We start from the raw sequence: 21,928 nt of genomic DNA on the forward strand, positions 1-21,928 counted from the left end.
TCTGTGGACTCCACCTCAATAAGAGGGTCACTGTCCACATTCTGTGGAGCAAGGTTTTCAGTCAGTTGCAAACAGGGGAACTCAGTTTCATTAAACACAACATCCATACTAAATAATGACTTTAAACCCTGGCTCATCTCTCAGCCATATCCTATACCATTCCACACCTTCAGGATATCCCAAGAAAACACCTTTTCTAGATCTAGGTTCAAGCTTATCAGCTTTAGTGTGCACAAAAGCAGAGCAACCAAACATTCTCAGATTAGAAAGGTCCAGGGTTTTTTTAGTGAACACATGCTCAGGACACTGTCCTAACAAAGTTACAGAAGGAGATCTATTCACAAGATAAGTTGCAGTCATCAAAGCCTCACCCCAAAACTTTTTAGACAAACCAGATTTAGCTAACATGCATCTCGCTTTATCAAGCAAAGTCCTATTCATTCTTTCAGCTACTCCATTTTGTTGTGGAGTATATGGTACAATTTTATGTCTTTTTATTCCAAAATTAGCACACATGTCATCCATTTACTTATTGCAAAATTCAAAGCCATTATCTGTTCTAATTGCCTTAATCTTCATTCCTGATTGAGTTTCAATCAAAAGTTTCCATGCCTTAAATTTTTCAAAAACTCCATTCTTATGTTTAATAAGAAAACACCAAACTTTCCTTGAAAAATCATCAATCACAGACAGGAAATATACTGAGCCAGAATGAGATGACACAGAAATAGGTCCCCAAACATCCATATGCAAGTATTCCAAAATATTTTTACTAATATTTGCAGGCGCATGAGTAGGGAAGGTAACTCTATGTTGTTTACCTAGCACACATGTGTCATAGAAAGGCAGTTCACCTTGAACATCAGTATCAAATAAGATGGCATGTTTTTCAAAATATTCAGCCCCTTTCCACTCATGTGACCTAGCCTATTATGCCATAACATCAATTTATCAGATTTCACAACATTGGCACAAGCATTTTCACAAGACAAAGGCATAGCATTACAGACATACAAACCACATTTCATTTTCGCTTTAAACAAACACATGGAACCTTTACAGATTTTCATGCACCATTCCCCCCACTCTCCACCCATCCCAGAGTTTTCCAAAGCAGTGCATGACATCAAATTATAGCACAATTCAGGCACATATCTAACATCCTTCAAATTCAACACATAGCCATTTTCAAATTTCAAACAAACAGTGCCAATACCAAGAACTTCACATTTCTTGTCATCAGCCATTGACACATAAGTATTGTTTAAAGGCTTTATCTCGGTGAACACTTCCTTGAAGGGACTAACATGATATGTACAGCCAGAATCATACAACCAATCATTTGATGAGAAAGGACACACAGGGGAAGCATTTATGTACATCAAGTCATGCAGCATGAACACAGAATCATTTTTAGCATCAAACTTTGCAATATTAGCATCAGTTTCAATCTGTGAGTTCTCATTGTTGTTTTGAGGTTTATTCTTTTTAGGCTTATTGCAGTCCTTTTTAAAATGCCCAGGCTCACCACAGTTATAACATTTCTTGATGAATATGGGGTCCCTACTGTTGGACCTAGATCTGAATTTCTTCTTTGAATTTAGTCCACCATAAGATTCATTTCCCCTTCTTGATTTAGATCTCCCCCTAACATTTAACACTCTGTTAGAAGAAGATTTATCAGTAGCTCTTTCCCTTAATTCAAGTTCCTTAGATTTAAGAGAGCTTATTATCAAATTAAGAGGAGCAGTATCTCTGCCATATTTAATGGCAGTTTTCACATCACTGTAAGAATCAGGTATGACATTCATCAAAGCTATGCTAGTATATTCATCAATTGTTTTATCACCTGACCTCTTAATATCTTGAACAAGCTTTTGAAATCTATCCACATTGTCATCAATATCTTTTGACAAATCAAGCTTAAATTTGAATAGTTTTTCAAGCAAATACATCCTTGAAGACATAGAAGTTTCTGTGTACAAAGTATCAAGGTGTTTCCACATTTCAGAAGCAGATTCAATGTGATTAACCTTCCTAATAACAGAGTCAGATAAGTTGAGAATAATAGTAGCTTTAGCCAATTCATTCATCTCATCAAGTTTATCTTGTGGAGTATCAGCAGGCACAGTACCATCAACACATTTAAACACTTTTTGTTGAATAAGGACACATTTCAGCTTCTGTTTCCAGATCACAAAATCTTTTTTGCCATTAAATGGAACCAGGCTCACAGGTTGTGCCATTTTAGAAAGAAAAAAAAATAGATTTTCAAGTAACACAAAGAGCAAGAAAATCAACACAAGCACAAAACCTAGCAAACAGCCAACACACAGACAAACACACAGGCAAGATAACACCAAAACACACAGGTTTCACCCAATTTTCACACAGAGGACCTCAAATCCTTGACTGTCACGAGCAGGGCCGGCTAAGGCTATCCCAGTTCACAATCACTCACTTTTAGAGGGCGCAGGAGGTCACTTAGTCGGCATAGTATGCTTGGTGGTCAAGTAATAAGAGATCAAGATACAGAGAGCACCAAGAAACCACAGAAGCGCAAATCACAGAGTGAAAAAACACACCAGAGAAACCCTAAGTCTTGCCAAGACTGGCTCTGATACCACTATAGGGATCAGACTACTTTGGATTCACTATTTACCGAGACCTCTTTGGTCTTGTACAAGATAGCTCAGTCAAACTATCAACCAAGTGACTGATTTACGACGAACCCTAGCTATTACAACAGTAGCTAGCTAATTATCTCAGACTTGCAATCTTAGACCGAATGCTCCAAGATATCACCGAGAACCCTGCACACTAGAATATCTAGTCAGTAACAAAATAACAGATCCTCTCGGATCTAAACATATAACGCATGAAATAGAGAGAAATCAAAGGAATCGCATAGATCTTGTAGCTATGGCTCAGCCGTTAATAGTACAAATCTATTCACCAAAACCACGATCCAATGGAGCAATGTTGAATCCAACCGTGAAACTATTCACACACCACGGATTACAACCCCTATCCACTCCACTACACCAGATCTATTCACTCTCAAAGCTCACAACCACAGAAACCTTTCAACAAGAAACCCTAACTCCTCTGGAACCCAAGCAACCGAAGCAGTTGCTTATCTTACACTCACACACACGTTTAATCACTCAACCACTCGTGATATACCATCGTGTAACAACCAGAGAATCATCAGAGAAGAAAACCCAAGGGAAACTCAAAAGACTCGAGAGAGAAGTGAGAGAATGAGAGAGTGCAAAATGAAGTGAGGCGGTGAGAGAGTGGAGGGGGTATATCAAATCAGGATGAGCTAAGGCAACACAACAGCCCACATATTACCTGGGCCAGAATAATTACCAGACCCAATAATAATAGTCCACTTACTTAACAACCCAAATAATCAACAACTATGTTTTGGTTAAATGCCAAGCTTGAAACAAGCTCACATGTTTATCTTGAAAATTCTAAATGTACATGCATGTGGATTGTGTATGGCTGACAATTTAAAGTAGCATAACAAGATAAGTGATTCGTAATTGTACGGGTATCAATGTGCCAGCCATCAAATTGCTCACAACAATAAAATATGAGATTTGTCGTTATAAGTAACAACTATACATACCCAACTCAGTATTCCGACCCCTTTCGTTACGTACACTGTAGTTTGAATTATGTTTTTTTGTTTTATTATAATTAAATCATTTTTATTTATAGCAAAAGGCAACACATTTAATATCTCTTATATTATTCTATTTTTTAATTTATTCTTTCTTCTGTTATTTATTTGCTTTTCATTTTATTAATCTATTAATTATTTTTCATACTTTATTCTCAATTAACTAACTTCTTTTTCTTTAATATTTATGTCCAAAAAAATGCAAAACTACAATTGTATCCAAAAAAAACGCTTTAATTCCAAAAGAACGAATGAAATACTAAATTTCATAAAATATTGAATGGCAATAATGTCATAATCACACAGTAGTATATGAAATTACGATTAAAATAATAAAATATCAACACATACTTGAAAATAATAAAATATCAATAACTATTATATACAGGCCACTGAAATTTTGAATATCACTCCATTTAGAAGAAAAAAACAAAGTTACCTGCCAACAAATGCAAGGGCTCTTTGGGTACGCCAATAAAATATTTCGAACCCACTTTAATCAGATAAACCCGTACTTGGTGTTAAAGTGGAGAAGCTCACAAGCAAGATCAATATTCTCACCTCAACCTCACATGGCCAAGTTCCATCATGCATCACTATTCCTTAGCCTGTTATGCATGTTCTGTGTCAATTTCAAGTCACTCTCAGACCGTATACCATTTCATTTTTATCCACTAAGGGAAAATAAAATATGGTCATAGATATATACTACTATGAGGTAAGATAAACCGAGTTATCTACATGAGAGTCTTTAAAATCCATCTTTCCTAAAAACCACATATTTTCCTGCTGCATTTTTTTGGAGGGTTGTTTGATCACTTACATTGTTGAAAGTGACAGCTCACTTATCACAACCTTACTATAAAATGCCTATCTTCAACTCCATTTGGTCCATAAAAAATCAAGAAACATGGCCATGATAAAGAACAAAGATTCCACCATCAAAAGGAAGCAAGGTGGCTTGATCAAAATGCCCTTCATCTTTGGTGAGTACTTCCAAATTTTGTAAGAATTAATCGACCAAACATAAATTATAATACTTAATTAATTATGGTTATAATGTAATTTTGCAGGAAATGAAGTAGGTGAGAAATTGGACGTAATAATAAAATAATAAAATATCAAAAGTGGACGTAATACGATTAAGAATTCAACAACAATATTGCTCTTGAAAATAATAAAATATCAAAAGTGGACGTAATACGATTAAGAATTCAACAACAATATTGCTCTTTAAATAAATAGAACTATCTCAGTCCATAAATAATAGGCAAAACACATCCATAGATGCTTGTACTTTGATGATTTATTTCAATATGTCCTTATACAATTTTCCATTTTATCAAGTCCCTATACTTTTATATTTGATATATTACGATCCTTATTTAACGGAACAGTTAACTATTCCGTTATGAAATAACACATCATATATTAATTATTTAAATATACTCTACATGGGTCCTCTTCTATTACTTATAGCATCATAATCCAAAATTAAGACCAAATCTACACCCTTAGATTTTAAAATGAATGGATGAGATTAAACCTCACAAATTTCAATACATAGTTGACAAAATATCAACAAAGAGGTAAGATTGTTATTTAGTTAACATATTATAATTTTCGTGGGTTTTGTTATATCAACATAATGCATTACAAATACCAACACAGTAACATGATAATCTCAACACAAGTACCAGAAAATATCAACACATTTTTATTGAGATTGTACATGCATTATATTGAGATTGTTTGATGCATTTATTGATAAAATCAGCTTATTAACATATACTCCCACTGTCCCATTAAAAATGAAACGTTTTCCTTTTCGAGTTGTCCCATTTAAAATGAAACGTTTCCTAAAATGGAAAGAACTTTATCTCTACTTTTCTCTCTCTCTTACTTTACTCTCTCTTCTTTAACTCACAAGACAACACTACATAAAATCTCATGCCGAAAAGCAAACGTTTCATATTATTTGGGACGGAGGGAGTACGAAAATTGAAATAAAAATTATTAAATTTCATCATTCGAACGACGTCGGAACATATGTAAATTATCTTTAGTTTTGACACATTTTTTGCAAAAAAATAATTTAAATCGAGAGAGTTACGTAAATTTAAAGTTTTGAGATGATTTTGAGGAGAGAGAAATTAGTTAGTTATAATTATTATATATAAGAATTGACATTAATACCCTTTAAATTTAATTAATAATTATTTAAATTTAAAATATAATACAATTGGCACTATTTTAACCACTAGATCTTCTAAACTAATGGTTAAGAATTAGTCTCAATTTTAGATTAGTAATTAGTTAGCAATTGATCACATCCCTACTCCACATAATATCTTAGTTGGAAAAAATATAAAGATAAAAACATAAAGTTTTATAAAGAAATCCAAATAGCATTTTTTCGAATTTATATCACTGAAACCTACGGTTGAAACCAAACAATTAGTAATATTCAAACTTCAATTAACCTGCGCTTAAATCAATCTTCTTCATTGAGTTTCTGCCCTTGTAATCTAACAAAAGTTTTCCTCTTCTCTCTGCGTATTGAGGACAAGCAGGAGCAAGAACTTTCATTAAATATTGGGAACAAGAACTTTCATAGGGAAAATACTTATGACTGCTATTAAGAATTTATTTAAAGGAGGTTCAAGTGTAGGGTAGGTGTAATATGTTTAATTATCAACTCTTTTCTTAATATTTATGGCGGAAAATATGAAATGCGGATTTCATTAAATAAGATATGATGTGGAGTTTATTGAAATACTCCCTCCATACGCGATTAAATGTCTCATTTTTGTTTTCGTCTGTCCGTCAATAAATGTCTCATTTCACTTTTACTATATTTGGTAAGTGTACACTACATTCCACTGACTCATTCCATTCACATTTTATTATAAAATCAATATATTAAAGCAGGCCCCATTTTCCACTAACTTTTCTATCCACTTTACTACATAAAGTCAAACTATTTCTTAAAACTCGTGTCGGTCAAATATGAGACATTTAATCATAGACGAAGGGAGTAATAATTGATGAAGTGGAAATATTTAACAGTAAAGTTAACGGATTGAATAAAATCGATTAAAAATGATCTATTGGTATAAAATTTAGAAGTACAAGGACCAATTAAAATAAATAATCAAACTGCAAAGATCTATGGATATGTTTACACTTATTCTGTCCTATTTAAGATAACGTAGTGAGTTTTGGTCTGTCTACTAAAATTAATTTATTTATGATAATTTTTTATAATGATGTGTATTTTATTTTCAATAAATACTTTAACCAATTTTTTTATCTTTATTAATTTTCCATTAAAATTTATTTCGTCCACTGCCAAGAGTATTTATCGTAGACGGAGGTCTTAGTAGTACATTCCTTCGACTATAAATACTCCTATTATATGAGTTGCAAAATGCATATAGTGTCGTGAAATTAAAATGGATTCCTTAGATAATGGACGTTTGAAGCCCCATTTTGGCATGAATGGTGGCTATGGACCTCTCAGCTATGCCAAAAACTCCTCCTACCAGGTATATTTATAAAGTTGATATTCTTACAATTTAGATTAATTTAATTATCTTCCACATGTTTTATTTCTTTTGAAAGGGAGGAGTGTTAGAATCCGCAAAGGTAATCATCGAAGAAGAAATCACCACAAAATTAGACATTTCAACTAATAGCTTTTGCATTGCCGATTTCGGGTGCTCAACCGGAAACAACTCTTTCCCGGCCATGCACACGATCATCGAAGCCATCAAGCGGAAACACGAATCCTCAGACCTCAAAACTCCAGAATTCCTCGTGTTCCTGAACGACGTCGTGTCCAACGACTTCAACACGCTTTTTAGGTCTCTCCCGCCTCACAGGGACTATAATGTTGCTGCGGTGCCCGGGGACTTCCACGGCCGCCTTCTGCCGCGGTCATCCATCAACTTCGGCTACTCTTCTTGGTCGCTCCACTGGCTGACGGAGGTGCCCAAGGCGGTGGCGGACCGGGATTCTCCGGCATGGAATGGAGGAGAGATATTTTATTGTAGGGAGAGAAGGGAGGTTTATGAAGCTTATTTGCGGCAGTTTGAGAGGGATTTGGAAACATTCTTGAAATGTAGGGCTGTGGAAATGGTGGAAGGTGGGATTATGGCTCTTCTGATTCCCGGAGTGCCCGAGTTTTGGGACCCACGAAAGGAGTTCACCGTTGTATCAACGGTCGAACTTCTGAGATCTTCCCTCGTCGACATGTCAAAAAAGGTATATATGATCATATATATTTGATGTTTCGATATACGCAGTGGATACCGAAACATCAAATACTTTGTTGTACTAATATTCATGAGACAGTAAGACGATATATTGAATTTCGGTATACATAAAATTCTAGAAATGATCACATGGAAACTTTATTATATCAATATTTTTGGTATAATAAATTTTCGGCACACAAAAGGTCAGTTTCAATATTGATCAATAGTAATAAGTGTATAGTTGGACTTTTTGAAGTATTTTACATTAAAAATTAATTCATGAAAATCCATTAATTTAATATAAATTAATATACGTCCATTCGTCCACGATTAAGTGTCTATTTTTATATATCACACTCTATTGCTATAAAATAATACTCATTTAATCTGACTACCAATACTATTTTTTTAGATAAAATTAAGCAGCATGACATATACATACACCTCATTATTGTCCGACTTAATTAGGGATGTTTTATCATGCTGATTGTGTGCCTAATACATTAATTTGTTCTTTGATTGGTGAATGGTTATTGCAGGGAAGATTGAGTGATTCAAAGTTAGAATCATTAAACTTTCCACACTACTTTCCCACCCCACAAGAGTTGAGTGCCATATTGCAAAAGAGCCTCAATTTCAGCATTCAAAGAATGGAGATTTTGAAGACTGAAACCTTTCTCAATGCTCAAGGACACGCATCATGTTTCAGGGCAGTTCATCAAACTATGCTTACGCATCACCTTGGAGCCGAAATCATGGATGAACTGTTCGATTCGTACGAGAAGAAACTCGCAGCTTCACTGGCGTTCGCTAAACCCGATAACGACAGAACTCTTGTGCATATTGCTATCCTCAAGCGTAAAATTGTTTAATAATACTGTTGTTGTTGTTAATTGCTCCCTCTGTCTGCTATTAAATATCTCATTTTACTTTCGGACGTCCGTCAAATGAGACATTATATATATTGTTGGCGTAGTGAATATTAAACAAGGGTTAAATAAGAAAAAATGTGACTATAAAATTATACTTCATATGTCTCATTAAAAATGAAACGTTTCCTTTTTTAGTAGTCCTATTAAAAATGAAATGTTTTCTAAAATAGAAATAATTTTATCTCTATTTTTCACTCTCTCTTACTTTATTTTCTCTTCTTTAACTCATAAAATAACATTACATAAAATGTCGTGCCAAAAAATAAATATTTCATATTTATTGGGATGAAGAGAGTAATCTTGATTGTTGAGTAGTACACTTATGAAAAAAAATGAATGTGTGCATGTGTTGATATACGGTACGAACTCAAGTCATTTATTGGTCGTTCAAGGACATAGGATAGGATAGTAGCTAGGGAGAAATTAAAGATTATTTAAATATTTTTAATCGTTTAGGCCAGTAGTTTGATCCAATATACATAAAATAAGAATCAGTCAAATAAAGTAGGTAGCCAAAAAAAATCTCAAGTTTAAATGGATGTAACGATTAAAAATAGCAATCGTAGCATATTAGTTTCAAACCAATCTATATTATAATATTATTTAGAGTGCCACGTTGCCATGGAAAATAAACATGAACAATCCCATTTTGCCATAAATGCCGGCGATGGCCATCTTAGCTACCTCCTCAACTCCTCCTACCAGCATATTTAAATTGAATTTGAATGGTTAGATCTTTCGTTGTTAATTTTTTAATGTAATTGTAGTTTCTTGATATGGTTATTCATCTAATTTGTAATTGTGTTGATTATCTAATACTTTCATTTTGTTGTCAAGGACTTACATATATCATTGTAAGCTTCTTGGTTGTATTCTTGGTAATAGTGGATATAGTAGAATTTAATGTCTTTTCGGCTTTCCACATATAAACGTAGCAAGTGAGGTAGTTTTCTCGCTTACTTAGTTTATTTCCAAATACTTTTACTTAGTTTATTTCGAAATACTTTTAGTTTTTGACACTGTATTTTCTTATTATCTATTTCTCTTAGTTGTTAGCTCTGTACTATTCGTGTAGGGTTATTTCTCCTATCGTTGACAACAAAAATATGCAATAATTGTTAACCTTCTATATATAGAACACATATCTTGTTAAGGATGAAGTTCCTTAACTCGTAGATTTTGCGTCGAACGTCGCGGGAGCTTTTGCCCGTCGATCAATCCGGCGTCAAAATTATGATTTTGTGCGTTTCGCACGTTTGAAAGGAAATAGAGTAAGAGAAAATAAAATAGAAGGATAATTGATATTTCTTGAATTGATTAAAATGACTAACAATGTCCACTATTTATAATAGTGGATACTAACTTAATGAGCAAGACAAAAGATATGGAAAAGATATGCAAATCTATAATTAACTAACTAACTAAATAATAATAATAATAATCATCATCATCGTATCAACTCCCCCACGGTTGAAATCCACCTTGTCCTCAAGGTGGGAACCATGAAGCAACGATGAGCGTCGATGAATCCTCCTGGATCAAACATACACCGAATAGTTGGGCGTCTCTCTACATCATCTCCATCAAAAATCACAAAGGGATGACCCTTATGGACATGATAATTCGGTTCTAAAATCTTGTGAATGCGTCCATGAATGCTCAAGCATAGAGTGTCATTTTGCGGAGGAATCAACCGGGCATCGGCGTCGAGCGATGTTGATCGATGATTCATACTTGCGAGAACCTTGACATGAGATGAATCACTCAATAATTTCAGCGATGCGTTGTCCACAATGGAACTACCCAAACCAATCTGGACTTGGGGAATCTTGATTCGAGAAGCATTCAATCGTCGCGAGCACTCAATCTCTACGCAACCTTGAACCGGTTTCTCTTTGCGCGCGGAATCCGGACTGGACTTCTCCATCTTCTCAACCTTTTCAAGTCCACCAAAACCAACAGAAGAAACAGGAATCTTCTTGGCAGAATTAGCAAAGCCTTCCTCAACTCGATCACAATCAGGAATCAACGCCGACGGTGGCGGCGGCTGATCGAGGGCGGTATCGGGAAGCAGCGCAAAGGGTGGTTGTGTTGTACGTGACTGCTGCGGCGGAGCCAATGAGTCGTAGGGGACTAAACCCGACGGCCCCGACGAAGCCTTGCTATTTCCTGATGGAGGAAGGTGCTGAACGAGGTCCCCAAACCCGAAAATTTGGGAGTCGTAGGGCTGCGCAGGTTCAGGCAGCTCGGGAGGAAGCATGTTGTCGATGCGTCGGTCGGCTGCAACAAGGTGAGACTCCATCCTGTAGCAAGCTTCCAACAATTGTTGAAGTTGTGCGAGAGTCGGATGTGCCGTGGTGGTGGCTGGACAAGGTGGTTGCGGCGCGGGTTGATTCCATCCTGAGTTATGGTTGGGGGGCAGCGGATGATCGTATGCCGAGACCTCGTGGAAGGGGCGTTGTCCCGTTGTCTCCCAGTAGGCAGGTGGATCCCAGCTAGTGGGTTGTCTGAGCGCGATGTGGTGTGGCTGCTGAGGCGGTTGATAAGGCTGAGAGTATCCCTGCTGCGTGCACAACCTTGGCGGGTCCCAACAAGAGGGCGGTGGTGGCGAGTACAAATCTGTCTCGTAGGACGATGGTTGCTGATAAGCAGTTTCCTGGCGCAGCCATGGCGGGTCCCAGGAAGTGGGTTGACGGGCTTGGTAGGGATGGTGTTGTGGGTGGAGTCTCACATCCTGTGGATATGGATATGATGGTTGTTGATCTAACGCTCTGCACGAATGGAGCAGAGGTTGAGATACGACGGGCTGCCATGGGTGGTAATCCGCATGCCGGAGTTGATATCCGGTGTAGCTGTACGACATGTAGACAGCGATTCGGAGGAAGAGATCACGATGAAAGCACCAATTGTTAAGGATGAAGTTCCTTAACTCGTAGATTTTGCGTCGAACGTCGCGGGAGCTTTTGCCCGTCGATCAATCCGGCGTCAAAATTATGATTTTGTGCGTTTCGCACGTTTGAAAGGAAATAGAGTAAGAGAAAATAAAATAGAAGGATAATTGATATTTCTTGAATTGATTAAAATGACTAACAATGTCCACTATTTATAATAGTGGATACTAACTTAATGAGCAAGACAAAAGATATGGAAAAGATATGCAAATCTATAATTAACTAACTAACTAAATAATAATAATAATAATCATCATCATCGTATCATATCTGATACTCCATATATCTCTCCATATAGTTTGGTGATGGATTCCAAAGATAAAGTACATTTTTCCATGCATGGTGGAAATGGACCTCTCAGCTATGTCAAAAACTCATCCTACCAGGTATACATCTATAACTTTCTTAATAAAACTGTTGTATTCATATTTTGTTATGATCTACTCCCTCTTTCCCTAAAAATAGAAATTCTTTTCTTTTAGATACCGTTTGTTTGCCATGAATTTTGGCCTGGGAAAGTAATCTAGTTCCCCATTATTAAAAACCTGTGTTTGGTTCAATAAAAAAAAATAGGGAAAGTAAAATGATTCCTAAAATTGGGGAAAGTAGGGCAAAATACTGGATTCCGATTCCTCAGCAAAACCCTGTTATTCTTTTTCCTAAACTTGGGGATTTCAAAAGATACGGAAAAAATATGGACGGAAATATCTCTTCTCTTCTTCTGCTCTATTTATTTGCGTCTTCTCTACGATCACTCTGCTCATTTTTTGATCTGCAACTCTTCAGTTCGTTCAAATCCTTAATCAACAAGTAAGATTTCAGTTTTTCATCCGATTTGGTTCTTAATTATTTTGATCATTGTTTAACTAAATTAATATATATTGAATTATTATGAAAATAATGTTGACAGTATAAATTTTTTGTATATATTTAAAGTAAATTAACTATTATATGCTTAATTTAAATTTTAAATTGAAATATAAAATATAAAATATTGTTATGTTCCAAACACAGGAAATTAATGTTATCAAGAATCATTTTCCTTGTTCTCTCTTACTTTACCATTTTTGCGTTAAAACTCGTGCCAATTTCATGTTTGCAAGAGAGGAGTAATGGAAGCTGCAAAGGCAATCATCGAAGAAGAAATCTCCACAAAGTTAGAGATCTCAACTAATAACAGCTTCCACGTTGCCGATTTCGGGTGCTCCACCGGCAACAACTCGTTTCCAGCCATGCACACGATCATCGAAGCCGTTATAAGGAAATACGAATCCTCAGACCTCAAAACCCCAGAATTCTACGTGTGGTTCAACGACGTCGTCTCCAACGATTTCAACACCCTCTTCCGTTCCCTCCCACCCGACAGAAGCTACAAGACAGGCGCGGTAGCAGGAGACTTCCACGGCCGCCTTCTCCCGACATCGTCCGTACACTTTGCATACTCTTCTTGCTCGCTCCACTGGCTGACGGAGGTGCCCAAGGCGGCGGAGTACCTCAAGTCTGTATGGCATGGTGGAGAGGAGAGAGAGGAGGCTTATGTTGCTTATTTGAGTCAGTTTGAGAGGGATATTGAGTCGTTCTTGAAGTGTAGGGCTGTGGAAATGGTGGAAGGTGGGATTATGGCTCTTCTAATACCCGGAGTGCCTGACTCTTGGGACCCACTAAAAGAGTATACCGTTGGGTCGGTGGTCGAACATATCAGATCTTCCCTTCTTGACATGGCCAAAAAGGTACTTTCTCCGTTCCATAATGTATTCTATTTTGACTGGGTACGAGCTTTAACTTCTGTAGAGAAGAATTGAATTAAAAAAGTTAATGATACGTGAGTCCTATTTTTATATATTACTACATGCATCACTTGTAAGAAGACAGTTTTAAAACGGTACGAATTTTAGTTCAAAATTAGTAAAGTAAGAGAGAAACAGAAAGAAAAAGTGAGTAAATTATTATTAGATAAGAATAATCCCCCACCGCTTTAGAGAATTTATATATAAAATAAGAAGTTTTTGATTTTAAGGAATGAACGGACTAATATTGGGGTAATAAAATGGATTTAAAATGATTTAGTGAAATCTGAGGTCACTATTAATTTAATACTAGTAAAAATAGACCATTAATATAGGGACTTATAAAATAAAATAATTTGGACAGATAATAAGGGGCGTAGAGAGTAAAATATACTGTACGTGTTTCCCTTTTTTTTATTTGGAATGCTGTGTTGTTTTATTTGTAATAACAAATAATTTTATCAGTCACTTTTTCTCTGAATTTATTATAAGGGAGAACTTCGCTTATTTCGGCGATCGTCGGCCATGGTGTCATCCTGCCTAACTGTAACGAGTCACATAAGCTCTACCTTCGACCCCATGACGGCTCCGCCACCGCCACCATCCCAGTCCTTCTCGTTATATTAATTATTTATTTTTGCCATAGGGAATCATGTTTAAACAACAAATTCAACCTTATTAATTTGTTGATTTGGATTTTTTTTTGGTATAAAGATAAAAATGATACAATTGATCTAAAGATTTACAAAACCCAAAAATTTCTACTTCGATTAAAATGTAGTTTTCCCATTCAATCTTTGTGTTTAATTCGACAAATTATGAATTGTTTCTTGTTCGGAATATAATAGCCGTTAATTTCTTAGGGTTATTTTTTCTTTTTCAAACTTTTCATTTTTTTTTAATTTGTTTTGTTTTATGTAAAGATGGTGGAGTTTTGGGAGGGAAAATATTATGAATTGGTTAGAAAATATTGGTGATGGAGGTTAGTGTCGGAATGAAATAGACTGCAGGTTTTATAAATCATCGATCGTCCGATGATACGAGCATTATTTAGTTAGTTAAATTAGAGGTTTGCGTATCTTTTCCACATCTTTGTTTATTTGCGTATCTTTTCAATATCTTTGTTTTCTTGTTAAGTTAGTTATTAGCATTAAAAATAGGAGTTATTGTAATCATTTGAGAAATCAATCAAGAATATCAATATTATCGTTCATTCTCTTCTCCAAAGTGAGAGACCCGTCTTGCTCGACGGGCACTTGCCCGCGACAGACATTTATCGATTGCCGATCTACGGACGCCGATCAACCCGATAGGGGTTTATCCTATCATCCGATGAGTTGTGTGTTAAGAGAAGAGGTGGAGTCGAGCATGGTATCTTTCTGATTATAATGGGACACAAAATTTGACTTTCCATCTTTGACTATATTGACTTTTGCAGGGAAGATTGAGTGATGCAATTTTAGAAACATTCAACATTCCGTACCATTTTGCCACCCCAAAGGAGATAAGGGACATATTGGAAAAGAGTAATAGTTTCAACTTGGAAAGAATGGATGTACTGAAGAATGGGACATTTCTCAATGTTGATGGCCACGTGGCATGTTTTAGAGCAGTTCATCAAAATATGTTTGCTCATATGTTTGGAGCTGAAACCGTTGATGAAACGTTCGACCTTTTAAAGAAGAAACTCCAATCTTCACCCGCCTTTGCAAATCCTTTAAATGATAGAACTCTTTTCATTGTTGCTATCCTCAAGCACAAACATGTTTAGGACGTGCTCGCGGAGTCGCGGTTATCGTTGGCCAGTGACATCAAACGCAACAATGTTTATGGAGTACCTCAATAAATTCTAGTAAATCACAATCAAATATGTGTGTGTGCTTTCTTATTTGGTGAGGGTGGTGTGTCACAATTAAGTATGTATGTGTGTTTGAAAATATATGATTACTATGTACCCCTTATTTATAGTTTGAAAATATATATGCAAGTGATGATATGAATGATAATAATATTCTGCAGAAACCAATTGCTGTGTGATATTGTTTGGAATTGTTGGAAGTGAGCCTTGTTGGAATTGTTGTATATATTAAATGACTCTTCAAATGCTCGTATATTAAATCATATGAAGTCGGAAGATAAGTATGAATGAACGTGTTTATTCATCGTGCTCGAGTGTGATCTGTCGATGCATTTGGCATACGCCATAGAAATAGCAGTGCTGCACTATCTTGTATCTCACTCCACTTCTGGAAAACTGGAGGTTACCTATCCGCATCCTAAATGGATGATCCGTGCAAGGACATTAGCTGTGTCTATTTATATATGCAATTGAAAAAAAAAGTTTTTTGACTTAGAAACGGTTGTTTTTTTATTTTGAAAGGATTCGCTCCTCTCCTTTGCTCTTATTATATATATATATATATATATATATATATATATATATATATATATAGAGGTGTGATCAAATGCAAACTCCTATCTTTGGTACAAACTACAAACTTTAATCCTAAACAATCTTTAATCACAATCAACGGCTGACATGATCTATCAAATGTTAATGTCAACGTGCAATACAATTTGTGTCACCAGGGACTTATGTGGGATTTGTAGTATGAAGCGGTTATTACTCCCCCTCAGTTTACTCCAACTTAACAATATTTGACGTGATTCCTCAAATTGTAACCGACGACAATGTCTTCCTAATTTATCTCTATTATACCAAACTACAATGAGTTTCATATTTGGAATGAGAATTAACATCGGCCACCATCTCTTTCTCATTCAACCATAAAGTTATCCCATGTGCATAGTTAATCTCATAAATCTACATTCAAGGTACCATCTTGGCCAATCCTGACACTAATCATCGACATTCAAGGCACCATATTGGCAACGTTTGTGTTGAAGTGCATCGCATAAATCTTCTTAGGCGTTAGTTTACGAAGTATATTGGGCCGGCGTAAGCTCCACGTCGACGTTTGTGTTGAAATGGAGATGTTTGACGAAGCTCAAGGTATTTTTCATGACAATTTGAACTATAGGTGTTGCAAATTGTTGAAAACAATGACGTTTATATTTGATGTTTCTGCGTTAGTTGATGAATGATGTTGAGTAGTAGGCTATGTATCGAATTGGTCGTTGTTGGTAGCATAATTTTGGTGACGTTTTTTTGGTGAATAAATGGTCGTTTAAATCTTCAATACATGAAAAAATATTCTGCCAATGGTTCTGATATAGTTTGTGATGATATTCATGCTATTTTTGGCCGCTGACATTCCGTGGTGACATCCTTGGATGATGATTCTGTTTCGTATGTCCAACTGCAGTTAGATTTCGAAATGGTTGATGTCCCTGTGCTGATTTGTCTGTCATTGTTTTGGTACATTTTTTTAATGTATACTGTAGAAATTGTTGTGCTTGACTGAAAATATCAACTTGTCATATGTAAAAAAAAAATATCAATGTAGCATGTTTATTGAACCACTGCAAGTTTCAAAAGATCAATGAGAGCAGACGCAACAGTATTCCATTCTGTGGTGACAACATATTTCAACGACAAGATATTATTAGAGAATGTATACAACATGTTTCGACCTGAAATGTCAGCACACCATTGCCAAAATCATAAATTTTCAACCAATATCAACAACGACGTCTTCAACAAACTCTTACATAATAATTACCAATGTCAAGAACAATGTCAACAACAACTGAAAGTTTCAAAAGATCAATGAGAGCAGACGCAACAATATCAACAACAACTGAAAGTCAACACAAGGTGCGTTCTATTCTCCCTGATGATCGACTCTAGACAGCTCGTGGAGTCCCTTTTAATTGATATAAAAATCAAGAAAATCTCTCTTCAAAAAAGGTTCAGGGGTAATGCAAGCTCTACTATTCCAGCCTTAGAACAATGGCAAGCCGGAATGTCAATGTAAACAAATCAGCTCGTGGAGTCCCTTTTCATCCCTATGTTTGATGAAAAGAAAAAAATCTAATGGCAAGCCGGAATGTCAATGTAAACAAAATTGCAACAAATCAGAGGCTTAGAACAATGTCAACAGAAACTTTCAACACACATTATCAACGTCACAGCCAAGATGTTGATGTACTTTCCAGATTTAATTCCAGGCAAGCTGGAATTTCAACAAAATTGTTGACATTGATGACATTTATAAAAAAATGTCAACACCAACTACTTCAGGATACAAAGATGATATGATAAGAGTTAAAGAAAGGAAGGACAGAAAATAAGGTATGGGAAAGCTAAACAGTATCTTCAAATCCTTTAAAATTACAAGTATTACACTATACAAATTTCATTAACCCCTTCAACTAATAGATCTTTCCAAACGAAGATAGAAGGAATTCCTCATGTGATTGTGAAAAGAGGCCTATATTTAACAACCCCGGGGTCCAGTTTTATTTGAGATTCCAAGTTAGAGACATCTTGTTAGTTGCTCAAAAGTAAGGATCTTAATTTTCATTCACTAGTTTTCACCATAGAATACATGTTGACAATGATGACATTTATAAAAAAATGTCAACACCTTTCCCAGAATCATACATTTTCCACCAAACTCAACAACGAGGTATTCAACCCACTCTTAGACAATAATTCCCAATGTCAACAACAATGTCAACAAAAACTATAAACCACCATCACCAATCCTGAAATCATACAATTTCCACTAATGTCACCACAAAATGTCAACATATTGCAACAATGTATACAACAACTCCAAATTACCCAAATAGCTGAAAAACAGATTAAACTAGGGTCTTGTTGGAAAAACAGATAAAAAACTGGGTACAACAGAGTGTGCAAAATCAGTGGTGGGCGTGTGATTTTGAATCGAGCATTAGTTTTTCGGCTAATAATACGAACAATTACCAAAATTAAATGTTACCACGTTTGACAACTAGGTTTTTTGCTGGAAAATCTCACCATCGATCGAATCAGCGGAAGCTTGGCCACGTCGTCTTACAGAGCTCATGAGGCCGGCGAGAAAGGTAGACTTCAACACTAAATCCAATTTGATGTTTCCGCCGAACACAACCACGGACGATTTCGGAGGGAAGAGGAAAAGGTAGAATGTGGTGGGAAGTAGGAGGGACGCAATTAAGGGGATTTGGTAACGTGAATAGTGTAGTGAAGCCGAACGACGCAATATACGGGATTTGATAATCTCAACAAAATCAGCGTCCAATTGTGAGACCCGATTCTACCCCTTGGTGACACATTTTATAGGGAATGTTGACATTATTTAATCACCTATTTTAAACCGTTGATGAATTATATTGGGCCTATAGGATTAGAGTTTGTAGTTTGTAGTTTGTAGTTTATCATGACCCTATATATATATATATATATATATATATATATATATATATATCCATCCGCCAGTACGTGCCACCATGTTACGGACTCAATTCCCACATCGGTTGTGAGAACAACTGATGTGGGGTATATAGACTAAATGGGCTCTCTCTCCTAACATGTTAGTCTTTTGGGATGAGTTCTCCTGTTTGGTCTGTATCAATTGGTGCTTTCATTGAGAGCCCAAACCACTCAGAGTGGTGGCCGGGCAACGAACTCGCCGTGACCAACGAGTGCGTTTGAGACCGCTCGGAGTGGTGACTCACGGAGTGGTAGCCAGGCAAAGAATCCGCCGTGACCAACGTGGCCGTGACCAACGAGAACTCGGAGTGGTGGCCCACGGAGTGGTGGCCTGGCAAAGAACCAACCGTGACCAACGTGGCCGTGACCAACGAGGACGTTGGCCCTTAAAGGAGGGTCGAATGTTACGGACTCAATTCTCATATCGGTTGTGAGAACAACTGATGTGAGGTATATAGACTAAATGAGCTCTCTCTCCTAATATGGGGTATATAGACTAAATGAGCTATCTCTCCTAATAGGCTAGTCTTTTGGGATGAGTTCTCCTGTTTGGTCTGTATCACACCACTAACGCATCATCGCACGAGCCCAACCCTAAACACTTGGCAGACTACGTTTGAGTCTCGAGCCATGTTCCTTTTTTAATTTCCGTCATTTAATTAATGTAACGAATCGAGCTTATTAAAATATTTAAGTACATTTTTTTTCTCAACTTACTTCATCTTATTAAAATATTTAAGTACATTTTTTTTCTCAACTTACTTCATCTAATAATCCCTCTAATATTTAAGTATATTTAGTTGCATTATTTAGTTAGATATTTAAGGAGTGCATATCTTTTTCATATATTTTGTCTTGCACTATTATAAATAATTAACATTGTTATCATTTTATTCAATCAAGAAATATCATAATTTTCCTATTTTTATCGACTTCTTTATTTTCTCGCAACCCTAGTTTAGAGCTGATCCCGGGGAAAGCCCGAGACGTCCACTTTTATTCCTCCGTCGCCGACCACTCGTCGTCGCCGGAATCTTGTTAAGGGATTGCACCCTTAACAATTGGTGCTCTCAATATAGAATATATATTACTTCCTCCGTTCCATGATAGTGAAGTCATTTTACTATTTTGGTACGTTCCATAATATATCTTACTTTATTTTCACTTCATTGTGTTTTCTGTAACATATCCTGTATATATCGAATAATATTATCTATATCTTTTATGTAAATAAGATTAATTACTTAAAATGAAATATTTGTATGACTGGATTCCATGTGCCAACTGAATACTATGACGTGTTAAAAATGAATTATTTGTATGACTGGATTCCATGTGCCAACTGAATACTATGACGTGTTATTAATTAAGAATCTATTTTTTGTAGCTGTAGATCTCGTGCGATAGATTTGACATATTTGTGATAATTTTTATTATGCTAACATATTAATATTTTTGTTTTTTCTATGTATTAAAATATTAATCAATTATTTGATATAATGTATTATAATTAAATTTATAGAAGTCATTATTAGGATTTGTATTAAATGTATCATCCCACAGCTCGTATGTACTGTATAAACCCACAAACCAACAAGTCCAAATGTGTAGATGATACGTAGAATATCTCTACGAATATCCCCAAATATCTCTTATTTAGTTTAGTATTGATTTAGCATATCTTTCCATATATTCTTAGTATCTTTATTTCTTATTCCCTAAGTCAGAGTAGTCTTATAAATAGGAGATATTGTATTCTTCTATTTCAATCAAGAAATATCAAATTATCTTTTTAGCTTTTATCGTATTTTATCTTTTTTGCAACCCTAAATCTTGGTTTGATCGACCGGCAAAGCTCCGACGACTGTCTTTTATCTTGTTAAGGGAACTTCACCCTTAACAATTGGTGTTTTCATTGAGAGCAACTCATGGCTCATACCGACGGGAATCGACACCATCAACCTTGGGGAGTGCCACGCCCGACGGAGTCATCGCCGCTGGTGGAGGCTTCATTGGAAGAGTTCATGACCTCGCAGCTTGAGCGTGTCGCAACTGCACTCAACAAATTAAAGGCCCGACTGACGCTGCTGTTCTTCGAGTAGGCGCAACACAGGCGACGCCACACCCAATTCCTGCGTCCCCCTTTAGCGCACCAAGGCTTGCATCGGGGTACTATCCGCGCCCCGAACCTGACCCACCCGACGGGCCGCCTCTGAACGCCACTGCACAGCTGCCTTACGCGCACTACGAACCACCGACATACACCGTCCCAGACACCTACATCGCGCACCAGCAACATCACCCCTACCTGGCCCGACAACCCACTTGCTGGGACCCACCATGGTCGAGCAAAACGACCTCATACCAGCCGGAGCAACAAGACCGTGCGTGGGACTACGCCTACGGGCCTCCATCATACCAACACGCCGAGCCCTCCTGGCAGCAGCACAACCCATGCTTGGGCACACCGCCTTGGCAATCTGATCACACGGTATTGTACCCATCAATACCACCGCCGCTGCCCCAGCGCCCGCTCTCCTGGGATCCACCGAGTTTCCAGCCCTTGGCAACAGCACTGCTGTCTGCAGCTGTTGCTCCCCCACCTCATGCCTATGATTCCCGACAGCCCTCGCGTCTCCACCTCCCGAGCTTAATGAATGAGGTTATCTTCGATCCCGACCCTAATCTTTTCTGCTTCAAATCGTTGATGTCTCCTTTCCATACAGAAGAATGTTTTCTGAAACTAAATTCATCCACCCAAAACATGTGCTCAATCGAGAATACATTTGAAGACAACGTCAAAGATTTAGAGAAAGAGAGTGAGAATGAGAGGAGAATGTCGGAGGAATCTCACAATTTTGATGATAAAAGTATTAATGATGGTGCGTTCGACGCCGATGATAA

At 36.6% G+C, this 21,928-nt stretch overlaps 2 protein-coding genes across 2 annotated transcripts; both read left to right on the forward strand.

Annotated features, from left to right (window-relative positions):
* Nucleotides 1-7,191: 7,191 nt before the first annotated feature.
* LOC121781732 (loganic acid O-methyltransferase-like) lies at nt 7,192-8,825 on the forward strand. The gene is made up of 3 exons (XM_042179428.1): nt 7,192-7,242; nt 7,319-7,960; nt 8,493-8,825. The coding sequence occupies exons 1-3, from the start codon at nt 7,192-7,194 to the stop codon at nt 8,823-8,825; spliced, it is 1,026 nt and encodes a 341-aa protein (XP_042035362.1).
* A 3,346-nt stretch (nt 8,826-12,171) lies between these two features.
* On the forward strand, nt 12,172-15,394 carry LOC121781733 (loganic acid O-methyltransferase-like). Its single transcript, XM_042179429.1, has 4 exons — nt 12,172-12,222; nt 12,608-12,646; nt 12,940-13,566; nt 15,062-15,394. Exons 1-4 carry the CDS (start codon nt 12,172-12,174, stop codon nt 15,392-15,394), a joined length of 1,050 nt encoding a protein of 349 aa, XP_042035363.1.
* Nucleotides 15,395-21,928: the final 6,534 nt, after the last annotated feature.

This window comes from Salvia splendens, chromosome 20 (assembly GCF_004379255.2).
Source record: "Salvia splendens isolate huo1 chromosome 20, SspV2, whole genome shotgun sequence".
In the NCBI taxonomy this organism is placed as follows: Eukaryota; Viridiplantae; Streptophyta; class Magnoliopsida; order Lamiales; family Lamiaceae; genus Salvia; species Salvia splendens.